Source organism: Pocillopora verrucosa, chromosome 9 (assembly GCF_036669915.1).
Source record: "Pocillopora verrucosa isolate sample1 chromosome 9, ASM3666991v2, whole genome shotgun sequence".
In the NCBI taxonomy this organism is placed as follows: domain Eukaryota; kingdom Metazoa; phylum Cnidaria; class Anthozoa; order Scleractinia; family Pocilloporidae; genus Pocillopora; species Pocillopora verrucosa.
Genome location: NC_089320.1, coordinates 10302097 through 10325180, shown reverse-complemented (window position 1 = coordinate 10325180; position 23084 = coordinate 10302097). Strand labels below are relative to the sequence as shown.

The 23084-nt window shown below is 38.0% G+C and overlaps 1 protein-coding gene and 1 pseudogene across 1 annotated transcript; one reads left to right on the top strand and one right to left on the bottom strand.

Annotated features, from left to right (window-relative positions):
- Positions 1 to 9916: 9916 nt before the first annotated feature.
- On the bottom strand, positions 9917 to 15078 carry LOC131793907 (uncharacterized). Its single transcript, XM_059111411.2, has 3 exons — positions 14947 to 15078; positions 13981 to 14049; positions 9917 to 11564 (listed from the first exon to the last, which is right to left on the bottom strand). Exons 1-3 carry the CDS (start codon positions 15076 to 15078, stop codon positions 11445 to 11447), a joined length of 321 nt encoding a protein of 106 aa, XP_058967394.1. The 3' UTR covers positions 9917 to 11444.
- A 769-nt stretch (positions 15079 to 15847) lies between these two features.
- LOC131769575 (uncharacterized) lies at positions 15848 to 21460 on the top strand (annotated as a pseudogene).
- Positions 21461 to 23084: the final 1624 nt, after the last annotated feature.

Here is a 23084-nt window from a genome sequence, read left to right as displayed (position 1 = left end):
CTTTTTACTTTAAAAAGGAAAACTGGACTTCTTTTACTTCACTCATGCGGTTTATGGTAGTCCGGATGTATCTTTTAAGACGGCACCGCGTGTGAAACTACTTTCGATCTGTCAAAACTCAACTTCATAACGTGGCGTAGAGAATACAGACAATAGAAATAAATTAACATTATAATAATTTGTGTTCAGTTTCTCAGTCTCGCTATCACGAAAAGAAATATAAGAAATCTCTCTCTTGTTTACAACTGAAGAAATGTCGCGCATGAGTGAGTTTTCCCACCGCGACCCACAATAACATCAGTCAAAAACAATGTCGGGCTGTAAATTTGCATCATCGAACCAGCTCAAGGTAAACCCCCGGGAAAATAATTAAACAAGCTGAAGGAGAAAAACATCAACTGCACTCGATGTATGAAGTTTAAAGAACTTTCCTGGAAGTAATTAGAAGCCAATTTTAAATTGTTGGACCTTTGCAATTGTTGAAACAGACTAGACCAACGGATATATTCCGCAATATAATTATCAAATCCTTAGCAGGTACAGGCTGAAACTGAGTACTCTTGGACGAATTATTTCAATTTCCATCTTAATTTTATATCAAACAAAGTCCTTCTGTGTGAAAACTTAAGGAAGCACAAATAACTTCCACAAGGTTTTATTTTGAACGAGAGATATATCCAAGTTGCATGTACCGCCAAAAGGGAATGATATGTGGGATCTGGATAAAACGGTTTTCGTTAACATTCACACTGGGTTTGAAAATATCGCGAGTTAGCTGAGTAAAAGTTTGCGGGTGATATATAAATTCATTACTGATCAGAATGGCTTGGAAAATAGCTTAAGTAATTCACTTTCGAGCTTCTTGAAGCACGTCGCGCCGCAATAAACATCTCATTGCGGAAATTTTGTTGATCTTATGAAATTGAAATATATCAGTTTTTATCTGGCCCAATGATGTCAAGAAAGGAACGATTGCAAACATTGAACTGTCATAGCAAATCCTACCTCGATTATGATCAGTTGTATTCCTTGAATGAGAAATTAATTTTTACCAGACGGCGCCGATTGCTTCGCAGTGCAAGTGCAGGAAGTATTTTTGACTGCGTTCAAGAATTGATCGGCGAAAGCAAGTGTTTTCAGCACATTTTCCAACACGATTACGTCAATGCTACGTCGCGTGTCTTAGGACTCATGACTTATTCATACTTGTCTCCTGGGGTAATCCCCTAAATATGACAAATTTTTAAGGGGTTTTTTCATTGTCTTTCTCAATATTTTTAAGTTCAATCATCACACGTGAAATTAGTCTTATTATAAAGCTTCCTGAAGCTAAAGGCGAAAAATGGGGGCTTGAGGTAAATTTTGAGATGGAACCAGTTGTCATCAGTCCAAACGATTCTGAAAAACATAACGAGATTATTGAACAAATCAATGATAAAATGTAATTCTTGGCAACCTAGGTAATAAGCAATTTTAAAATGTCAAACGATCAGACGATGACTCACAAACGGCCCTCCAGATGTCTGTAACACTCCATCATGACGTAGTTTGACCATACCACAAACTTGAGTATGACGTCGTGATATGCGCGACTGATCTCAAAGTTTCCTTGAAGCTAAACTCTATTCAGTGAGTTAAGTATGCAATGCTTGGGGATCATTGTTAAAAATATCATCTAATTTCTCAAGGTATTTGACTTTTCTCGAAATACTCAAAGTCAGCGAAGAATTTTAAATGTAAGTTGGAACAACATTTCGTTCAGTTTCTGCCCTACCTCAAGCTTTTTGAAAACGTTTCTCCCTACCAATTTCTGATATTGAATAATAGCTGAAATCAGCAATAAGAAAAAGTGCGTACAGTCTTCTGTTGCACTAAATCGATTTAAAAATGGCACAAAGAAACTTTTGTGCTCCAATCGCTAAGTCTTACTGGGATCAAATTTAACACAAGTTTATTTCATTTGAGAATTTTCAATTTCATACAAAATGATGATGCTAGTAAATATTGGACAAAGCTAACATTCGAAACAGTTATCCAGATGCAATTTAAGAGGCGACCTCTGTAAAAGCGGTCCAGGGCATTTCGCATCGGAATAAAGTTTTCCCTCAAACTTTGCCCAATAATCTACCTTTGGTAGCGAGTAAATAAAACCACATTAGTTTCTGGAAATACGTTAAAATAAAATTTTTAGAGCTCTCAATAGTCAAAGCTGCAAAAGGCCCTTTTTTGACCGCTTGCGACATCGAAAATTTCAAAAGTTAAAAAGCCCGGTCCTCGTATCACACCGCATGCAGCAAAAGATCTTTTGTATTCTTAGACTGTGTAATATGTATGGTGTATAAAAAGCATTTCAATTTTTATATTCGTATATTCAGAGGTTCGTCATGATTTATTTAATAACACACGTTAGACAGCTTTCTGAAATTGGTCAAAAGTACTCTTTCTTTCTTGGTTGATATTGCTCAAGTCCAGACCAGACCATTGAAAACTCCTCTTGATTTCTTCTAATAAGATGTTTGGCATAAGAAAAATATAAAAACATCTTGCACTTATTAGTTTTCTTCGCCGTGGTGACTTCAAACTTTTAGCGATTTTGCTAGCGTGACAGCCGATTATGCAAATTATTCATTGAGCAAACTCCGACCGTTTTACATAAGTAGCTCAATAAATCTTAGATTTTGGCCATTTTAAGTTGAAAATATAGTAGGACAGAGCTTTTAGACCACATTGATTGATACTCTAAACATTTTAAAAGGCCAAAATTTGACGAATTTTTCTATCTCGTGACGAAAGACGTCAACAACAAAGTATCGAATATCATAATTTTGATTAGCGCTCAGTCAACCTTTTAATGGCAATTTGTTATTTCATATTTGAGTTCTGACAGCTTACGCTATTCAAACCTGTGTGAACATTTCGGAACCAAACTACAGGATTTTATTTAGTGCAACTGGCGATAACAGCGCACACTAAAATATACCGTGACCAGTGACTCTGTCACGTAATTCAATTGTGTAATTATCCTGAATTACTTCTCCCATCTAGATAAAGCAGCGATAACATCGTCTTTTGGCCCAGAATTCTAGTCGGCAGGAATAAGAGAAAATTTTGTCTGCACACCTGACTTTATGAGAGTTTCTATTCACAACTTTAGAACTTTCTTGTTGAAAAGGACTCCGCGTTTTTAAAGGAAATAAATTATTTCGTTACGTGTCACCTAATTTTTCCAACAATTAGCCATATCTATGTTGTAAAGTGCGTAATCCTATTAGATGTAATTCAATTGCTTCTTTCGGTACTGATTTGCTTTTGATTAATAACACTAAATTCTTGAAGCAGCATTCGCAGTAAGATGTCTTGCTTTCTGTCGCATTCCTTAGAAACTTCGTGAGGAGACTCACGAGGAGTTTCCGGGTTGTTTAATTTACTTCAGTGTACTGACTCAGAAGAGAGTCATCTCTCCTTAATCCATTTTTCAAAAGAGAGTGTCACGGAAGGAGAGCTTATCCTAGCAAGGGCTGGCCTGTTCGATATAGATGACTCATTTATGGCAAAAATGTTGGTCTGTGCAAAGCATAGGCACACCTATGGGAAGTTCTGGCGCCAAAGATCAGCGTGCCAGTATCCGACACACCCTGGTAGCGATTCCAAGGGGGCAAAGAGCCGGTATTCTGTCAATTTGGAAATGTCAAAGGCCATTTCTAAGATGTATGGCGTTCTCGTTCAAGTAGGTTCAGGTAGGAACAAGTGATTTAAGATACTGAAGTGGCTGATTTCAACCAATCTCTCCCGTTTTCTCCCCAATCGCTCGTTCGTATATTAATCCACTTTTTCCTACGTCCAGTTATTTGTATTAACTGCTGCAACAAGCACAACGCTTCTGTGAAGGTAATGCCATGGGTCTCTTTGGAATCCACAGAGAGAGAAGACAATGATTCCTGCGCTTATGTGAGGTAAAAGAGTTTGTGCGAATAAAAAGCGTTTGATATTGATGCATGCAGTTGTGTACATAAGCTGAGATACATAACCCTTTTCCAATAAGAAAATGCTCTACGGGCGGTAATTGTTAACAAATAACTTTAGTAATTAATCATAGCTTACTGGAGTTTTGCCTGTATCAGGGATCTCGAGGTAATTGCCTTTTGGTTACGTTAATTGCAAGACACACCGAAAGGTACATCTGTTTGTATCGATTCAGTTTTTGTAGATATTTTGTAAACTACAAAAGAGATGTGCCTAGTGCTAAAGCAGTTAGCCTGCGCATAAGGCTCTCGGCGAAAAGCCTGTAGTAAGCATCTGAGAGAACAGACGCCATGTCTTTCTCTCGCGTAACTTCTCGCTCGCGCGTGCCAGGTTTAATCACTCGCGCCCAGTTGACTTTGAAAGCATGTTACCTAGTTTATGTGTACAAATTCATCTAAAACTTGATATCTTTAATCGAAGGCCAAGCAAAGATGCCGCTCTAGAGAAGTTCAAACTAGCCATGAGCTCACCTATTACACCAAGTTCTTCCAGGCTATCCCACAGCACCAATGACGAAATGTGGACTCCTTCAGCCGTGTTGGCGCTTGACGAAAGCATAGAAATACAGGATTTCAGACCAACGAGAGGAAATGTCCAAGATCCAATTCAAGTTTTCAATGCATGCATTGATAGCCTCGCCGATGCTGTACAAAAACCCAGGATTACACATTTGGAATCCCAAGTAGATTGTTGGGAAAAATGCTCCTTTACTGAAAAATCTGAATTTGTGCAAAAAGCCGGGGAAGCGTGCCAGCTGGTGTGCGATGTCATAGCTCCAAGAGATGGTAAAGCGTTATTCCAAGCAGTCGTAGACCATGAACAGAAGTGCAAGACAGCTATTGATGTTGGCCTTCAAACCCTTATGGTCGCCTATCAGAATGCTCCCACAAAATCACTTAAGACTCAAATACTGAGTATTTATGCTGATAGATTCTCAGCCAACGAGCTTAAACGCTTACATCAACCATTTGAAAACCTCTCCGATAGACAAATAAAGAAGGCAAGAGCACAGGCGAAGAGTGAGGGGCCTGGAGTGCCCATTGAAAAAATCCCGCGTCATAGAATCCGTATACAACAGCGTCAGCTAGACCACTTCTTAGAGTTCACTATGAGGCCATATTACTATCAAGACGTAGCCTACGGTACTCGCACCATAAAACTTGAGAACGGTGAAGAGGTTGTCATACCTAACGTGGTGCGCACAGTGGCCAAGTGCACCATCATTAATCAATACATGGACCATTGCAAACAAACTGGATTTCAACCGATAAGTAAATCCACGATGTGGAGAGTACTAGAAGTTCAAGGGGCCACACAGAGGAAATCATTGCGGGGTCTAGACAATACTGCAGCTGAGGGAGCGGATGGTTTTAAGGATTTTCTCCAAATTATAGACGAACTGGAACGCGTGGGAGCGGAAAAGGATTGGTGTAAAGAAGTTCGGAAGAGGCTTCAGGAGAGCAAGTTGTATTTGAAGACTACATACCGCAATCACTGCAAAGAGGACGATAGCAAATGTGCCCATCACTGTAGGGTCTTTGCACTGAGCGATGCTGGTGACACTGACTTTCAGAAAGTATGCAGTCATAGCCACAACGTGAATTGTGAGGATTGTGAGAAGCTGAAAAGTGTTCTTGAAGAAGTAAGTGGTGTTATTTCTGAGTACACAATGCAATTGGGTAAGGTTCAAGCGGAAGACCATCTTTATGAAGCAAAAAATGCTGCCGCTAAGATCTTTGGATGGAAAGGGCATATCCTGAGAGAAGAGAATCAGAATCAGTGCAAGCGTTAAATTCTTGACTCTTTGAAGGGAGATGAAGCATTTATAGTAGTTGACTGGGCAATGAAGTTTACAGCAATGAAGTTCCGGGAAAAGCAAGCAGAATGGTTTGCTAAGAGGGGAATCAATTGGCATGTGAGTAGCGTTGTTGTAAGACAGGAGGAAAGCCTAGAAGTAACTTGCTACGTACACCTTTTTAACAAGACTGGTTTTCAGTGCTGTCAGTCCTTGAAAATCTCTTTGTCACCATAAAGTTACAAAATCCAGGAATAAAAAAGGCCTTTCTAAGATCAGATGAAGCAGGTTGCTATCACAACAGTAAGCTGGTATCATCCCTACGAGAGCTCGGACATCACCAGGGAATCGAACTTGTGAGGTACGATCATTCTGAGCCGCAGGCTGGAAAAGATATGTGTGACAGGATTTTGCGTCCGTTAAAAGCGTCAATCAGGAGATACTGCAACGAAGGCCATGATGTTGTTTCTGCCAAAGACATGTATAACGCATTGAAAGAGAGACCGGTCAAGGGAACGACGGCGTCAGTGTGCATAGTCCAGGAACAGAACTCAACCCTAGAAATTAACAAGATTGCCAATTTCAACAGCTTACACAACTTTGAGTTTACACATGAGGGCCTGCGCGTTTGGAGAGCGTCTAATGTTGGGCCTGGAAAGTTTATTCCATGGAATAAAATTGTAATTTGTCCACAGAAAAAGACGGATCTCGTGGAGGAGATTCCATTCTTCCCCACTACTGCTCGACGAATTGCATCAGCAGGAGAAAGCAATGATGGCAACGACGGTAGTACCTATCAATGCCCTGAGCCTGGTTGCGATGAAGATTTTAAGACCCAGGCCGACCTTGACCTTCATATGAACTTGCTAGTTCATCATGTGAGTCCTGTGCCTGCGAGCATGACTGAAAGTCTTTATGACAAAGTGAAGAGGGAGTGGGTTCATCACTTTCAGTCATTGTCATTAGGGAATGAAATTTCGACTGAACTGGTGGCAATGACCACAGAACCCTTGACAAATGCTTCACAGCTTCCCATGGGATGGGCTCTTCATAAGAGAAGTGCAAGTGTACGGTTTTCGCAAAATGTCAGGCAGTACTTGACACAGAAATTTAATATTGGACGAGACACTGGCAGAAAACAAGACCCAGAGCAAGTTGCAAAGGATATGCGAACTGCCTGCACTATAGATGGAGAGAGAATGTTCGATAGAGCAGAATGGTTATCTAGCATACAGATTCAGGGTTTCTTCTCGAGATTGTGCCTTAAAGAGAGATCTAAAATACAACAAGAATCGGATGATGCCACAGACGTAGACGACGAAGACGACGACTTGGTAGAGGCATCCGCGTCTGATGTAGACGAAGAGTGTTTGAGAGAGGCGAGGAACACAATAATGGATGAGATAGGACTGAAACATCCAATCATGTTTGATATCTACGATGTGTGCTCGTTGGCAAGAGAGGGAAGGTTGCCTAGCCTGAAAGTCAAGATACTAAGAGACATGTGCAAACATTTTCATCTCTCATTCAAAATGCGAGATACAAAGGCAGCACTTCTTGCAAAAATGGAGGAAATGATTTCGGAGTGTAGTTGCTATGCAATCTAGTTATGACGTCCACTCGTTAGGCGAATGCGATATTCTTTTTTACAAGAACCCTCCAAAGTTATGAACCGAGACTGTTATGCAGACAGGTGTGACGACAAAAAAATATTTGTTCCTGTCTGCTAGATATCCGAGCAATCGCTGCTTTATTTCAACGTGAGAAGTAATTCAGGATAATTACACGATGGAATTACGTGAGAGTCACTGGTCACGGTGTATTTTAGTGTGCGCTGTTATCTCCGGTAACACTAAATAAAATCCTGCTGTTTGGTTCTGGAATGTTCATACAGGTTGAATAACATAGGCTGTCAGAACTCAGATATGAAATAACAGAAGCCAATTTTTTAAAAAAAGATTGCCATTAAAAGGTTGACTGAGCGCTAATCAAATTATGATATTCGATACGTTGTTGTTGACGTCTTTCGTCACGAGATAGAAAAGTTTGTCAAATTTTGGCCTCTTAAAATGTTTAGAGTATCAATCAATGTGGTCTAAAAGCTCTGTCCTACTATATTTTCAACTTAAAATGGCCAAAATCTAAGATTTATTGAGCTACTTATATAAAACGGTCGGAGTTTGCTCAATGAACTAATTTGCATAATCGGCTGTCACGCTAGCAAAATCGCTAAAAGTTTGAAGTCACCACGGCGAAGAAAACTAATAAGTGCAAGATGTTTTTATATTTTTCTTATGCCAAACATCTTATTAGAAGAAATCAAGCCGAGTTTTCAATGGTCTGGTCTGGACTTGAGCAATATCAACCAAGAAAGAAAGAGTACTTTTGACCAATTTCAGAAAGCTGTCTAATATGTGTTATTAAATAAATCATGACGAACCTCTGAATATACGAATATAAAAATTGAAATGCTTTTTATACACCTTACATATTGCACAGTATAAGAATACAAAAGATCTTTTGCTGCATGCGGTGTGATACGAGGACCGGGCTTTTTAACTTTTGAAATTTTCGATGTCGCAAGCGGTCAAAAAAGGGCCTTTTGCAGCTTTGACTATTGAGAGCTCTAAAAATTTTATTTTAACGTATTTCCAGAAACTAATGTGGTTTTATTTACTCGCTACCAAAGGTAGATTATTGGGCAAAGTTTGAGGGAAAACTTTATTCCGATGCGAAATGCCCTGGACCGCTCTTACAGAGATCGCCTCTTAATTGCGTGGCATACGAGACTGTCACCCCATCGCGTTACTTTGGCTTAATCGCCCTCTACTTCGATCAGCTGCCCCTTCAACCTCATGTTAAGTGGCTTTAATCGATCTTAGCTCAAAGCGGAAAAGATTTGGTGTGTAAAACATCTGAAATAAAAATTAAGAGCATTTCGTAACAAATCATATTTATTCAACCTTGAAATAATTAAGGACCGACGGTCCACCGCAATCAGTCTTGATCTTCGAGGTATGCGGGAAGTCGATGGAAGCCTTTCGAAAAAAAGGTAAGAAAAATTAGCAAATAATGCAAATAGCGGTTGATTGTCAGTGAGAACCACAAAATAAGTAATTTGCTCTAAAACTGAAGTGGCAATACAACTCAACTAAAAGATCAGACAACCAGCTCAGTCTTCTGGACGAAAAAATTATTTTTTGGCACAAAGTTTATCACTCTCCTCCTCCTCAGTTTTCTGATTGTGAAATTAAAGCCACAAACCTACTTTTTTTTGTTGAGATACCCCTACTTCCGGCAGTATGCAGTGCGTTTTCCTTTCTTCTTTTGTTAAGATAAATTTTCCCTCTCCATATTTACTTCACGCTACTGATGGATTTTCATTCTCCACGCTTAACTTTGTAGGTATATTTCACAGACCCCCGGTCCATGGACTCCCTCGATGCACCTGGTCCATGAACTGAATGGACTACGGATAAACTACCCTGGGTAGAATACCTTTAAAAAGGAGAAGCACTTGAAGAGGTCAACTACAAATTGTCCTGCTGAAAAACCAAGCCGCGTGGAACTCTCTCTTGAAACATGTTTATTGTTACGGGAAAATCTACTAATTTTCCCGTGTGTGTTATTCGGAACATATTTATTCGTAAATTTTCACATTTAACCATTTCAAGTCCTTTCATTTTAATAAATCAAAAAATGTATAAAAACCACAGTAGCTTTTAGAGTAGATTTTGCTTGTTACTCGCTTTCATTATGCGCCTGCATGGCGGCATTTTTGTTATTTATTACATGTTTTTTTAGGTAAATATAAGTGTTAATGGTCTTTCTGGAAAAATTGGTTTTCATGGTAGTTAGCAGCTGAGTTTATACTCGTAACTTCAACTTCTTTTCATAAGATAGTTTCCACACCAACCTTGCACAGATAAGCAGGAACTTTTAATGGCTTTTCCGTTTTTATTTCCTAAGTTGCGCTGCTGCAATTAAGATAGGTATTGTTTTCTATACCAGAGCTGTGAATTCCTGCCATATTCCTGTCACACCGTTCCGTTAGCAGCTATTCCACATTTTTAATATTTCCTTACTTATATATGTGCTTGTGGATTACCCCAAGAACCCATTTAGTGTTAATAATGATTATTTAAAAGTAAAAAATTTTTACAGTGTGTTTAGATTTGACATTGTAGACCTGATGTTATCATAATTAGGCTAGCAGCTGTAGTTTCAGATAAATTGAATAGTACATGATTAATACATATGTCTTGTACTTCAAATTTCTTTTTGTGTGCGAGTTAGGTTGTAGTGAGGCTGTAAATTATGAATGCTTAACTAATTAAACCTTTTTGTGTTCATTTTAAAAACCACTTATAAGAATTTCAAATAGACGACAACAGAACTGCTCTTTTAAATCGACTATTTATTTTACCTATTTATCAACGTGAGACAAACAAATTAGGTCCCCGTACTTTTTACCGTTTCCACGAAAATTTTTGAATATACATGTATTCCAGTTAAAATCCCTTTTCTCTCAACATTTTAAATTTATTTGATAAAGGTTTGCGTTTGTCACCTTTAATGTATTACATACTTGTGTACTTCAGCTGTCAAATTACCCTCTTATTTAATCTATAATCCTTTGCACACTGAAAATCAATCATGTTGTACAATAAATTTGTATCCGTACTAAAAAACTAACCTTGGCTGTATAAATTACTAGCTAGTTACATGTATTACCAAGTTACTCACTACAAGGGTTGCAATGGGGTAACCGTTGGCTGTAAAACGGCCAAAACAGTGAGCCGTTAGGTGTAAAAATTGACAAGTCATAAATAAGGTTATCCTTGCTCCCCTAGAACATTATTGTTCGAGAGCTTACGGTGAGGAAAGAATTTTGGAAATTAATTTGAATGGTACAATTCTAAAAAACTACCCATTCTAAAACTGTGATATTAAAGGGAAGTCACTTTTTACATTGCTTTCTCTTTGAATAATAGTAGCTCCCCTGGAGCAGAAATCTTGTCTTTCTCGCCGTAGCCAGTGTGACCAATGCACAAAAGGGAGAGGCTGGACAAGGTTTAGCGGCACTGTCTACAATCAGTTATTATCCACTAGAACTTTGTTGTCTTGAAATAGCCTCTATTTCTATACTATAGAAGCAAGTGTCACCGCTTCCGAATATTCAGTTCTGTTTAGAACATATTAAACAGTGGAAAGGGCGACTGGCTGTGCGAAAATAGCTTATATGCATCAAGTGTTCAGGTTTTACGGTGTTTTCCTAGCAGGTTAAGGTAAGTCTGAGTGTCTCATAAATAGTTTAGGCTTCGTTAGACCAAGATGAGGCTTCTTTACATACTTGAAAGCGAAGCAAGACAAATGAAAAAGAAAAAGCTAAGTTTTAAAGCTACAGACTACTTCGTCATGAGTGTTGTCAGCAATCTAAACAAATCGTTGCTTCCTGAAATTTAAAATCCCCTGCCAGTTTTTATTATTCCAGGCAAGATAAAAAAAAATGACTTAAAGAGCGAAAAATGGAGTAATATGAGAGGAAAACGTTTTGCCACAGTGAGCAGTAGCAAGAAAAAAAAAGAAAAAGAAAATAATGGCCTCTCGAGAATGACATGGTTTTTCACTGACTGTCAAAGTCCTTGGGCTTGAAATGTTTATTCAAGTTCTTCATTAACAACTTCCATCCGGTTGTTTTCTTTAGTTCTTCTATGCTGATTCCTTCTTCACCGGAGTCTGATTCCTTCGGAAAAAAACAAAGAATGCTGATGAACTTACTAACATACAGCAATTGCGCTGATAATTGTTGGAAGTATTTCTCGTATGTATCTTTTCTTGTATAGGTGTATAGTTGACGATTTCTTCATTTCCTTTCCTAAAACTCAACACAACTTAGAAACTCGGGGTCTAGCTCTGCTCTCTAAAGGAAAGTGTTGGTTACCAGCTTATAAAGGTGATAGTTATCAGGCTGTCAATCTTTGACCAACGTCACCATATCGCACCTCATGATCACTAACGAATCATGCTAAGCTACATGAAACAGATCCCGCGTACTAAGTGCGTACCTTTAGGATGTTGACTCTTTTCAAAACGACTTTCTACCTAAAATTTCACACACTTGCAGTTAAGATCGGGCAAAAAAAAACAAAAGCTGCACCCAAGCTACCGCCTTCAAAAGAGGTACCTGCTGGTTATCTAAGTTAACTGATTGTAAATTCAGTGGGAGGATGAAAAGTACAAGTTGTTTACACCCTTAGTCGCCTTCAAGAAAGAGGTGTTTAAAGTGCCAAATAAAAATTCATAATTAGTTACTCTACTAACGAAGTAAGACCGCCAAAGAAATAGGAAATGATCAAATGGCTAATAATATTTATTTATTGAATGGTTTGCGATTAAAAAATTTGGGACACTGCCTAAGAAATAGGAAATGATCAACTAGCTTATAGTATTTTTTTACTGAGTGGTTTGTGCCTATATACTATTTCCATTCATTTTCCAACACTCAAATACGTTAAAAACACATATACAGATACTGCTTGAATTTACATTCCTTAATTACCTCAGAACTGGTAATGATCGAGATTTTTCCAGTTACACAAATCACCCATCCCAGAAAGAGATTTTCGTTAATTACAATCAAAAATCGTATTTCAAAGATCCAGCAGCTTTGCTTGTGTCTTAAGAGGCGGCGTTACATAGTGCCTGTGGGGCTTCATAACCAATTTTTCTCACAGGAGCCAAGAAACATCAATACAAAACCAGACAGTCATAATATTCAAGATGCGTATGAACATTATTCGATGGAGCTCAAAACACAATGATAAATAAATAGAATACACGTAATTATATATTCTTTGCGTTCAAAATTTTCAAGTTTTCCTTTCACCACCTTCTCAATTAATTTTTCATGTTTGGTTGCAATATTCCTTTTTCTTTGTACATCTGGTCATTTCACTTTACGATTAAGATCGGACATAACATTTTTAGATTAATTTTACAGAAATGTATTAGCAATTTTAAGTTTTGGAATGCACAGGAAGAAAAGAATGGAAATATCAAAATTAATAAAGAACTGGTGCGTGAACAGAAAGGTCTGATTGTATTATTTCAATAAAGTTTTGCCGTTGTTCAACAAAATTGGGTCTTAAGCAATCCTCAATTTAACTGAACCTTTCATCGGAATGTGTTTTTGTGAACATCGTTAATAGGGCCGAAAGATGACAGTGGGAGGACATTTATCTAATTAAATCAAACCTCTTATGGAGAAACCCCGAGACTCACTAATTGCGTGAAACCACAGTTTGGGTTACAACTCGTGTAAATAGCCGGCCCGCCTTTGATTGAACATGTACCAATACTTCAAAAAAATTTACCCTGCGAAAATAGGTTTGATACAACATTCTAATAGTAAATTTTTGACCCAATCGTACAGGAAAATTAGAATATTTTTAATTAATCGCTAGTAGTTAGCTGAATGATGGATGTGATTAAAAAAAATAACAAAAAATAACAAGCAAAATCGTACATCTTATCTTATCTTATCTTAAAAAAGAAAAAGCACATTGTTAAATTACATTTTTCCGAGACTGTTTTTACACTAATACCCCTCTATCTTCCATCAGAAATTATAAAGACTGTTTTTTGAAACTTGCATCAGAGTCATCGGTAGCAACTGCTGCATCTCGTTCCTTTTTTTTCCCATCATTTTCAGGCAGCTCACCCTCAATATGGAATAGAAACTACATGTTGATCATGGCGAATCAGCTACACAACTGCTATCTAAATAATCATATTACAGCCTGCTTGCAGACGATCATGTGAATGAACTCCATTTTTGGTATTTTTGTTCACTGCATAATGTCAATATCGAACTGTGAATATGAAGTGATCCGGGCTTACCATTCTTGGCAGATGAATTCCAGAAAAGTGTTAATATTTCAACTTTGGGGGAAATTCTTTGTCTAAGACAACTCATACGCAACCAGGACTTCGAACTGAAGTTCAAAGTCTCAAAACAAATTCAAATAATCAGAGAATCAAATATCTGTCATATAAAAAAGAAAAAGCACATTGTCAACTACATTTCTCCAAGACTGTTTTTACACCATTACCCCTCTATCTTCCATCAGAAATTATAAAGGCTGTTTTGTGAAACTTACCTCAGAGTCATCGGTAGCAACTGCTGCATCTCGTTTCTTTTTTTTACCATCATTTTCTGGCAGCTTACCCTCGATATGGAATGGAAATTACATGTACATGAATCGAGAACAATCTTCCGCGATATTGTACAATTATTTGGATAGTGGGTTACTTTATACTGTAATCCGACACGAGCGTAACGTCACTTGTTGTTTTACAGTACAACTCGAAAAATACTCAGCATGATATGGTAAAATATTCATATTCATATCGGATTCCGACTATTTTATGCAAGCAAGTCTTGAACATAACAATTGCAAAGATAGTCTTGTTCAGAAAGCAATATTTAACAACATCACGTTAAAATGAGATTGATGTGACAGTATACTCTACATCTGCCATAACAGATATAATTCGCTTTTGCTATGGAAAATTGGGAAGCCTAAAATTAACAATTGGTTCGTATGTCAGCGTGCGTTCATCGAGATATGAAGCACGTGGGAAGTTTGGAGAGCACGAGAGATACGTCAGAGTTGCACGAGGTGTAGCCGAGAGCAACTCTAACTTCTTTAGTGCTCTCCAAACTTCCCAAGTGCTTCATATCTCGATGAACGCTCAGCTGACTGTTTTATAACATTTTCAACCCGATGGTTTGCTGATTTGATTTGTTTGCTGACGTCATGAGCGTGCACAATAGGAATATGAAGCACGCTCACGCAATTGAATTTGATTAGACAAATTTACCAGCTTTGTTATAATAAAAATTATTTGTCGAATAGGTTTGCTCATGTTTTGTAAACTGTCCCTGTGTGATGAAAGTGATATCGCGTTACTAGTTATATCAATAATGGAGCTACTTTTTAAGTTTTTCTGTGGTTAATAAAATTATTACAGCGGTTAAAAATATCGACCTCCCCTTCACCAGCTAATTTCTCCAGTGACAAATTATGGAGAATTATGAAACCTATCATCATTTTGGTTATTACCTCGTTGCTGAATGCTGATGAAAAAGATCTTTTACTGAAGTCACGTGGCGCGTTTTCCTGAAAATTCTCTTCACGGAATGCCAGTTCCCTTGGAGAGGAAGGAGGATAGTCGAACTCGTAAGCAGCCGTCATGATAAAGCATTAAAAATTTCCCTCTGTTTGCTGAAATGATACCAATACTGCATGCTAGGGGGTAAGCAGCATGATAAACTCCCGCGGTGTCAGTAATTGCATCGCTGTTGGATGTCACATGATGAATACAAATTAAAGTGACGGGAACTGAGGTCTTTTCCGCGAAATCTATTTTCCTGATATACCTTTTCGAATTTATTCTCTTATTTATTTTTTCAATTTTTTTCTTAGCTATTGTTGCAACTTTATTGAAAGGAAATTTCAGGGTGGAGAAATTTATTATTCGAAATATAGCCCAAATTGTTTATATTCATGTTATACTAAGACACTGCTGAAGCTAATTTTCACATTTCTGGATAAGTGAAAATATTCTAGACTACCTTTTCATTGTATTTAGATATATAAAGTGTCCTGCTGATTCCCTAACCAAGAGTGTTTTGGAGTTTTTAAAACAAGGAAAAGAAAGGTTTTTATTGTTTTCCAACATGTTTTTGTTTCGTATACCAGACTATATGTATATTCTTTCAACGAGGGTAGGGTTATGAGAGTTAGAATCGCAGCTTTCAGTACAAGCGTTCCACGCGAAGTCAACCGTTCCAATCAAAATCACAGTTGCTACGTCTACGTTTCCTTTTAGGCCGTCACACAATACTTCCATTTTGAATACAGTGTAGATCTCTCTTCGGCCTATTCTCTCTCTATGTGGAAGGAGCGCGAGCCCTTATACTTACACGAAATAGCGAAAAGAAATCGAAATTTGAACAAAAAGATGGGGAAATATGTGCTTGAAGTATACGACGTTCTTGAAGTAATTGTTAAGGAGTACATGGAGAGGAAAAGAAATGATCAAACAGGAAACCCTTCGCTGATTTCGATACTGATAGAACATTTTACAGCCATTTTCTGGAGCCTAAAACTGTACTTGAAGTTCCATCGTGATGCTACTGCAACATCAGAAGATGATGCCGAAGCAGATAAGAAGCTCAAGGACGTGGCCAGATGGGAATTAGTCTGCTTAACTGCCGATGACATGAATGGAGACCCAGACGAAAAAAATGTCATTGACCCTGGGAGTAAAATCTTGGAAATCGTAAGTAGACATATCAGAGAGCTCTTCAATATTCATGCTGAGGACTCATAATCTACGAAGGGTGGGTTAATATTCAAATTCATATTCATCTATTCTGTGAAAAACTTTTTTTCTTCATTAAAATAAAAAGATTACTATGAATTACACATCGTTACAGTCGTAATTACTCTGTAAGCTGGCATCAAGAGTTTTTCCCCGTGGCAGTGGGGGGTGGGGAACAAACTGAAAGAAAAATCATCTCCGTCGCACCGTCTTCTTTTATTGTATACACAACTAGATTCTATTGAACATGTACTCTCACTCTGCGATAACTCTTGCCCACTGGTTTCACCAGAATTTGACTGAATTGGATGGGTGTGTTACACTGCTTTAGCTAAGCGAACCCTGCGTTGTTAGCGCGAGGTTTAAAGGCCAATTTACACGGAAGAAAATTTTTGGTACGGCTCGGGTAAAAACGGTTCGCGTACCAAAAAAAAGTAGCACTGGTGCTTGTTTACACGTCCTTTTTTCTGCCGTGCTAAGCGGTTGGAATTAACGTCTTGGTTCGGGTAAAAGGCTCAACATCTTGGCCAGCGTTCGCAATTCTCGCTTCGTACGCATGCGGCTTGCTAAGTAAGAACATCATGGCGGACGAAAAGTATCTTGAGTTTCTCCTGCTAAAAAGATCTAGCGTCTTTTCGAAAGGAATTACGAAGTCAAGCTTTTCGTCTTTATCTTTCCAGAAGAACAGAAAAAGAAGAAGAATATACAAATTGTTGATAATTGCATCCGTGCTAGCTTGTAATACTATAGAGCGAAGATTCTGGACATTGGCACGCACAGATCAATGGTTTCAGATCGTGGAAACCGCATTCACCGACAAGGAGTGGTACGATAACTTTCGTGTTTCCAAAACAACTATTGAATACATTGTTTCACAGATTGAAGACGAAATTGGTCGTCAGGATACTTCAATGCGTAAAGCCATCTCCCCAAGGAAGAGAACAGCCATAACACTTTATTACATGAGCTCCACAGCGGAATACCGGACAATAGCAAACTTATTTGGGGTATCAAAGTCGTTTGTTTGTCTTTGCATAAAAGATGTTTGCAAAGCAATAACAAAAAAAGCTGAAAAAAGATTTCTTGTCAATACCAAAGGGAGAAGATTTGAGTGAAGTCATTAAGCTCTACAAGGAGAAATGGGGATTTCCCTCATGTGCAGGTGCTATAGATGGCACCCACATTCCAATACAAGCTCCTCTGGAAAATCGTACTGATTATATGATAGGAAATCTTATCACAGTATAGTGCTGCAGGCAATGGTGGACTCAAAGTACTTATTTCGAGATGTGGTCATTGGTTGGCCAGGCAGCGTCCATGACGCAAGAGTGCTTTCTAATTCAGAAATTTATAATCGTGGATGTAACGGAGATCTTTTTGATCCCAATATCAAAGAAACAATACTCGGTATTGATATTGCTCCTGTTATTCTTGGCGACCCTGCTTACCCTCTCTTGGACTGGCTAATAAAAGCTTACCCAGAAAATCAAAACACACCCAACTGGCAGAGGCACTTTAATTATAGGCTTAGCAGAGCACGTATGACTGTAGAGGACACATTTGGTAGATTGAAAGGACGTTTTCGACGAGTTCTTAAGCGTGTTGATATGGCTGTTGACTCCACATGTTACCTTGTGGTTGCTTCATGCATCCTTCATAACATCTGTGAATTAAAGAGGGATGCCTTTTTAGAAGAATGGCTCGAGGATATACAGAATGCTGTTGAACAGCCCGACATCATCCCATTGGCAATTATCGAAAGACAGACTGAAACAGATGCCGCCAACATTCGAGATGCCCTTGCACTATTCTTTAAGACACCAGAGGGCCGACATATTGGAAGGGGTGGTGAATGATTTCACAGTCACAAAACACTTTCACATTCATTACAGTTAGACAGTTGCTGCCATGGATCCTGAGTTTATCATATGAATTGTTGTATCAATGACATCTTGCACTTTTTTGTGGGAGGTTTTGTTTAATTTTGCAATCAAAAAGTTGTATCTCTGCTTGTGCGAGGTTTTAACATCAATTGAAAAAAAAAGTAATTAGTCTGTTGAGTTTCTCATGTAAATTATAAATAAACCAATGATGATCACAATAAAAACAGTTCAAACAGCAACTTTATTTGAAAGTAGTTTTCAGATAAACATTAACAATGATAGTCACAAATTTGTTCCACAAGTGGTTCTTAAATTAACAATATAATAAATTTGTAACAGAAACTTGTTAGTCCTGATGAACATAACTTTTAACTTCTATTCTAGCTTCATATCAGTAAGATGTCAGCTTAAACAACGCCAAAATTTCTTACACTTAAAAAAGTCTTTAATTCTGGTTCTTACCCATGTTTTCTAAAACACAATGCATCAATAGTGTACAGAACAATATATTCCCTTGCTGATTTTAACCTTCTTTAAAATGACCAAATGATTTGGTCTCAAGGACAATAAACAGTCACGTAAAACTATTTCCGTATGAAAGATGTGAACCAGATGGTTACAAAACAGAGGGAAAAAAGCCTTTTCACAAATTGTCTCTTCACATCAACAACAACCAACGGCAACCTCTGAAAACTATAAGTCTTTACATTTCATAAAAGCTGCTCTCACTGCCACTGTGGACAGGGTTGCTTCCTTCATAGAAATCCATTCTTTTAAATGGATTTCTATTTTGGCTTAAAAGATTAACCAACATCAGCTCATGTTGTCGCTCCTCCCTGCGACGCTCATTCTCTAATTCTTTCAGCCGTATTTCGTGCACCAACATTTCTTTTTGGCGCATGTTCTCAAGCTTTACAAGCATGTCCATCTCCTGTTCAGCGGCAGTTTTGAAGCTCTCGGTTAACACTGCAAACGATTTCTCAAATCTGGTCATTTTGCCTTTCTTGACAACTTTGTTTTTTTTCGTATCAGTTTTTGCTTCCGCTTCCATCTCCAATTTGGGTTTTTTGCCCCACTTAGTCTTTCCTCTCTTGCCCCACTGCTTCCCTCAACACTGCCTTTTGAATTTGAGCTCAACTCTTCATTGTCAGCTTCATCACCAGATTCGACGTTGGTTTCGTCCTCAATGTTCCCTTCTGTTCCGCTATCCAAATCCTAACAGGGGAACAAAACAATTACGAACACAGAGAAGGTAAGGTAAACAGGGGAAGTACAAGAAAATTATGTGATTCCAAAGTTGCATTTAGTAAAAGTTTGTAAGACAGTAACATACTGAGCTACCACTTCTGTCAGCATTACAAATCAAAATCTTGTTAATTTTGGTAAATGATGATGTTACTTCAGGCTGTAGTGACTGGCGAACATGATGATGATGATGATGATGATGATGAAACAAACCTGTAATTTCAGCAGGTGCACTTGAATCAATAAGGCATGCAGGCGAAGATGTGTCCCTGTGACCACATGCTTGATCCATCTCATCAAAAAACCTTCCATTTTTTCTTACGTTCAGTGCCACTTCTTTTTTGCTTATCGTGATGTTGTTTGTACTGCTGTCTCAGCTTTTTCCATTTGTTAATGATGGCATCTAAACTGATATTAATACCTACAAAACAAAGAGGCTAAGTTGCCAGGTATTCTACAACAAACACTTCTCTTCATCAAGGCTTGCATTATCTGACATACGAAATGGCGAGCGAAAATAACATCCAGTACCTTAACTAGCATCACGATGAAATTTGAAGAGTCCCTGTTACAAATGGAAAGTACTAATTTCGATCTAACTAGTTTTTCATTGAAAACCTTTCGCATAAACCCCTGGGGCATAACATCGATCAGCTTACCTTTCTTTTGCATCTGTACTTGAACAGTTTTGTAAGCGGCCCTTTTCTCCTTTGGCGTCTTCGCATTATCCAGACTAAACATAACTGTCTCTTCTTGCATTATTTGAATTAATTCCTTTACATCTTCCTCTTTCCATGAGTATCCACGCAATTTTTTGGGCGACTTTCCTTTGGAGTTTGCTTCCGCCATGTTGAAACGTGAAGTGAACTTTCTGCACATGCTCCCAACAAATGGTGCTGACTAATCGCATAAAGGCTCACTCGGAAAATGTTGGTTTGGCACGGCTTATCGTTTTCACTACGCACTTTATCCGACCCGGGCTAGAGTTTTTGGAACGCGTACCAATTTTATCCGTGCTCGGACTACCTCGCGAGTAGGTCCGAGCACGGATAAAATTTTGGTTCGGGTGCCAGAAACATCGGTCGGCACGGATGAGGCAAAGTTGTTCACACGACTAAATTCATCCGTGCCGAACCAATGTTTCTGGTACGCGTACCAATTTTATCCGAGCCGTGCCAAAAATTTTCTGTCGTGTAAATCGGCCTTAAGATAGCAAAGGCTCGATATATCAGGAGACGACTAGACATCCATTAACAGCCACAAAAAGCGATCCAATCTTAAGTCATCTTTTGATGTGCTCACAACGAATTAAAAACATAACGTTAATTATCATTTTGGACCAAGTGCAACTCTCACAATGGCTACACTGGTTTATTTTCAATAAAGTACTTAGATGGAGTTGAATAACGATGCTTTGGCATTGATTAGTCGTTCGAAGCTCCAAAAAATCATTACAAGTGGACTAATTTCATCTGAGCTGAGCTAAGTTTTGAATATCTTTTAGGTTAGTGTCATAACACGCGGTAAAGACCTTCCGGAAGGTAGTAAAGCCCATGCCAATGAAGTAATGGCACAAGTAACAGCTCTTTTTCGTAGCTTTAATTCACTCAATGTATTTAAACCGGAGGCTTTAGCAGTGGTTTCACATAACAACAAGAGCTTCGTTGGCGCGTCAATAGCAGTAAGTAATTTCCTACGGCCTCTCTATTTGCACAAAAGAATTGCTGATTTCAAAAAGCCGCGTCTCAAAGAGGCAATCATTTTCCATTAGCCTTTAAGTACAGAAGATACGCAAGATTGGACATCGGAAGCAAGAAATATCATGGGCACCTACAAACCTGCATGTACAAATTGCCGAAGAACTTTTGAAAGGTTAAATGGCTTCATACCTGAGAAAGAGCCGGCAGATGGCAAAAATCTTGATGTTCAAGAAATAGGTAATCGTCTTCAGAGGAATTTAGAGCTATGTTTAACATACTTTACGAAATTTAATGCAATTAGTAAACAGTGCCAAGATGCTGAGGATTCTAAAGACATCCAAAAAAAAAGAGAGGTATACACCCAAATACATCCTACAGTTCACATTTTTGGTCGAATACCAGACTGTAACGACAGGTTTTAATATTTGGCTCTGATACAAATGGTCAGTAGATACTGTAACCTCTAAAAGTATCTTTTTGCAAACAACTGTTACCTGCAATATAGCGCAGGTGAAAACAAACATTAGACTAGGCCTAAGTTTTGGATGGGAAAAAGTATTTATGCTATCATCGACAATCCAAAAAGTTTCAGTTATCTGAAAGTTCATGGTTCAAAGAGGAAAGCATTAATTTTCCTTTTCACATTTCCGACAGTTCAGACCAGCCTTAAATTGTACGCAACGGGTACCTGTAATGATTATCGTATGAAGTAGAAATAAAACATTTTATACGTTTACTTCTGCCAACGGAAACGTTTTTTGGTATTTTTAGTGTGAAAATGTTTTATTCAATTTTTCAAAAAGTGCATTAAATTACGAACATGCGAACGGATCCCATGCTTTTTTACTTAATATGTCATTTTCCCTTATTTGAACTGTAAAGAATACCTCCCTGGTCAAGGGATGTATGCACTTTCAGCAAACAGGTCTTATATAGCAACGATGCCTATTTTAGGCAGCGACATGTATCGCTGAACATTTGCAAGTCATTTTTGCAATTTAAATTTTGAGCTGAGTATGTGGTTTGCGACTTCTTACAGCTTTGAGCAAGATTCCACCTTCTTTTAACAAATAAAGAAGCCTTGACTGTGCTCTGTTCTGTTATAAGGCTTCTCTATTTGTGTTATAATAAAGAATCCGTTAAATTCCCCATGCGCATCACTTTCATTTTTCAAAACAAGCTTTATTACTATTTCCAAAGCGAACAACGCTGTCGTCAGCATGCTCTATATTCTCGTCGAGCATGCTACAAGAAGCCAATCAGAATTTATGTTATGGAGTAATTCAAATTATCCGATTGGTTGATTGCACTTTTATATCTTTTTTCATGTATCTCAAGAACATCTGTTTTCTCAATAACTGATGATGAATAAGATGTCATGAAATATCTTTAGAATCATAAGTATTTTTTGAACAGTACATTCACTTTCAATTCATTTCACATGAATATTGGGAAGTAACACAGTATCAAGAGTAGGTTATTTTAAAATAGTACACTGAGTTGATAAAAGGCCAGTTCTGATGACTAGCTTGCTTGCTGGGCTAGCTTTGCTTTTAATGCTCCTATACGATTCTGAAGTACTAAAGAAAAAACATATGTGGGCATTTAACTCCATAAATATAATTGTTATAGTCACAATGAGCAGTTAATGAGACAGTCTAGACAGTAGGATTACCCTCACCGTGACGAACAGTCAGTTCTCAGGATCGGATAGAAGAAAATAACTTCAGTATGCTCCAAAAAGGTAGAGGATAAAAAGGGTCATGACCTATTATTAGTTGTATTCTTCCACTCAGTCCCATATTATATGATGTGTACATGGTTTGCAGTTGGTGTTTAAGCCTGTTTTTCCGTAACCATTGCATCAAGATTGATACTCAAGAAAAGATCAAGCCATTTCATGCAGATATCCCTTACGGAGACCTTGATTATTCTGGATATCATAAAAACTGAAACTAGTAATTGTTTGTTTGTTTTATTATATATTGAAGGAAAAAAATGGTCACGACAGTAAGTGAAACCGATCATTTATTTCTAAACTTGTAA

What these genes read in the sequence shown, in the direction of transcription:
- LOC131793907 (XM_059111411.2), bottom strand. Translation starts at nt 15,078, where the DNA reads ATGACGGCTGCTTACGAGTTCGACTATCCTCCTTCCTCTCCAAGGGAA. An exon ending in CATCAGCATTCAGCAACGAG is followed by an intron (nt 14,050 to 14,946) that starts GTAATAACCAAA and finishes TTCCATATCGAG; the next exon opens with GGTAAGCTGCCAGAAAATGA. An exon ending in TTGCTACCGATGACTCTGAG is followed by an intron (nt 11,565 to 13,980) that starts GTAAGTTTCACA and finishes TTTTTTCCGAAG; the next exon opens with GAATCAGACTCCGGTGAAGA.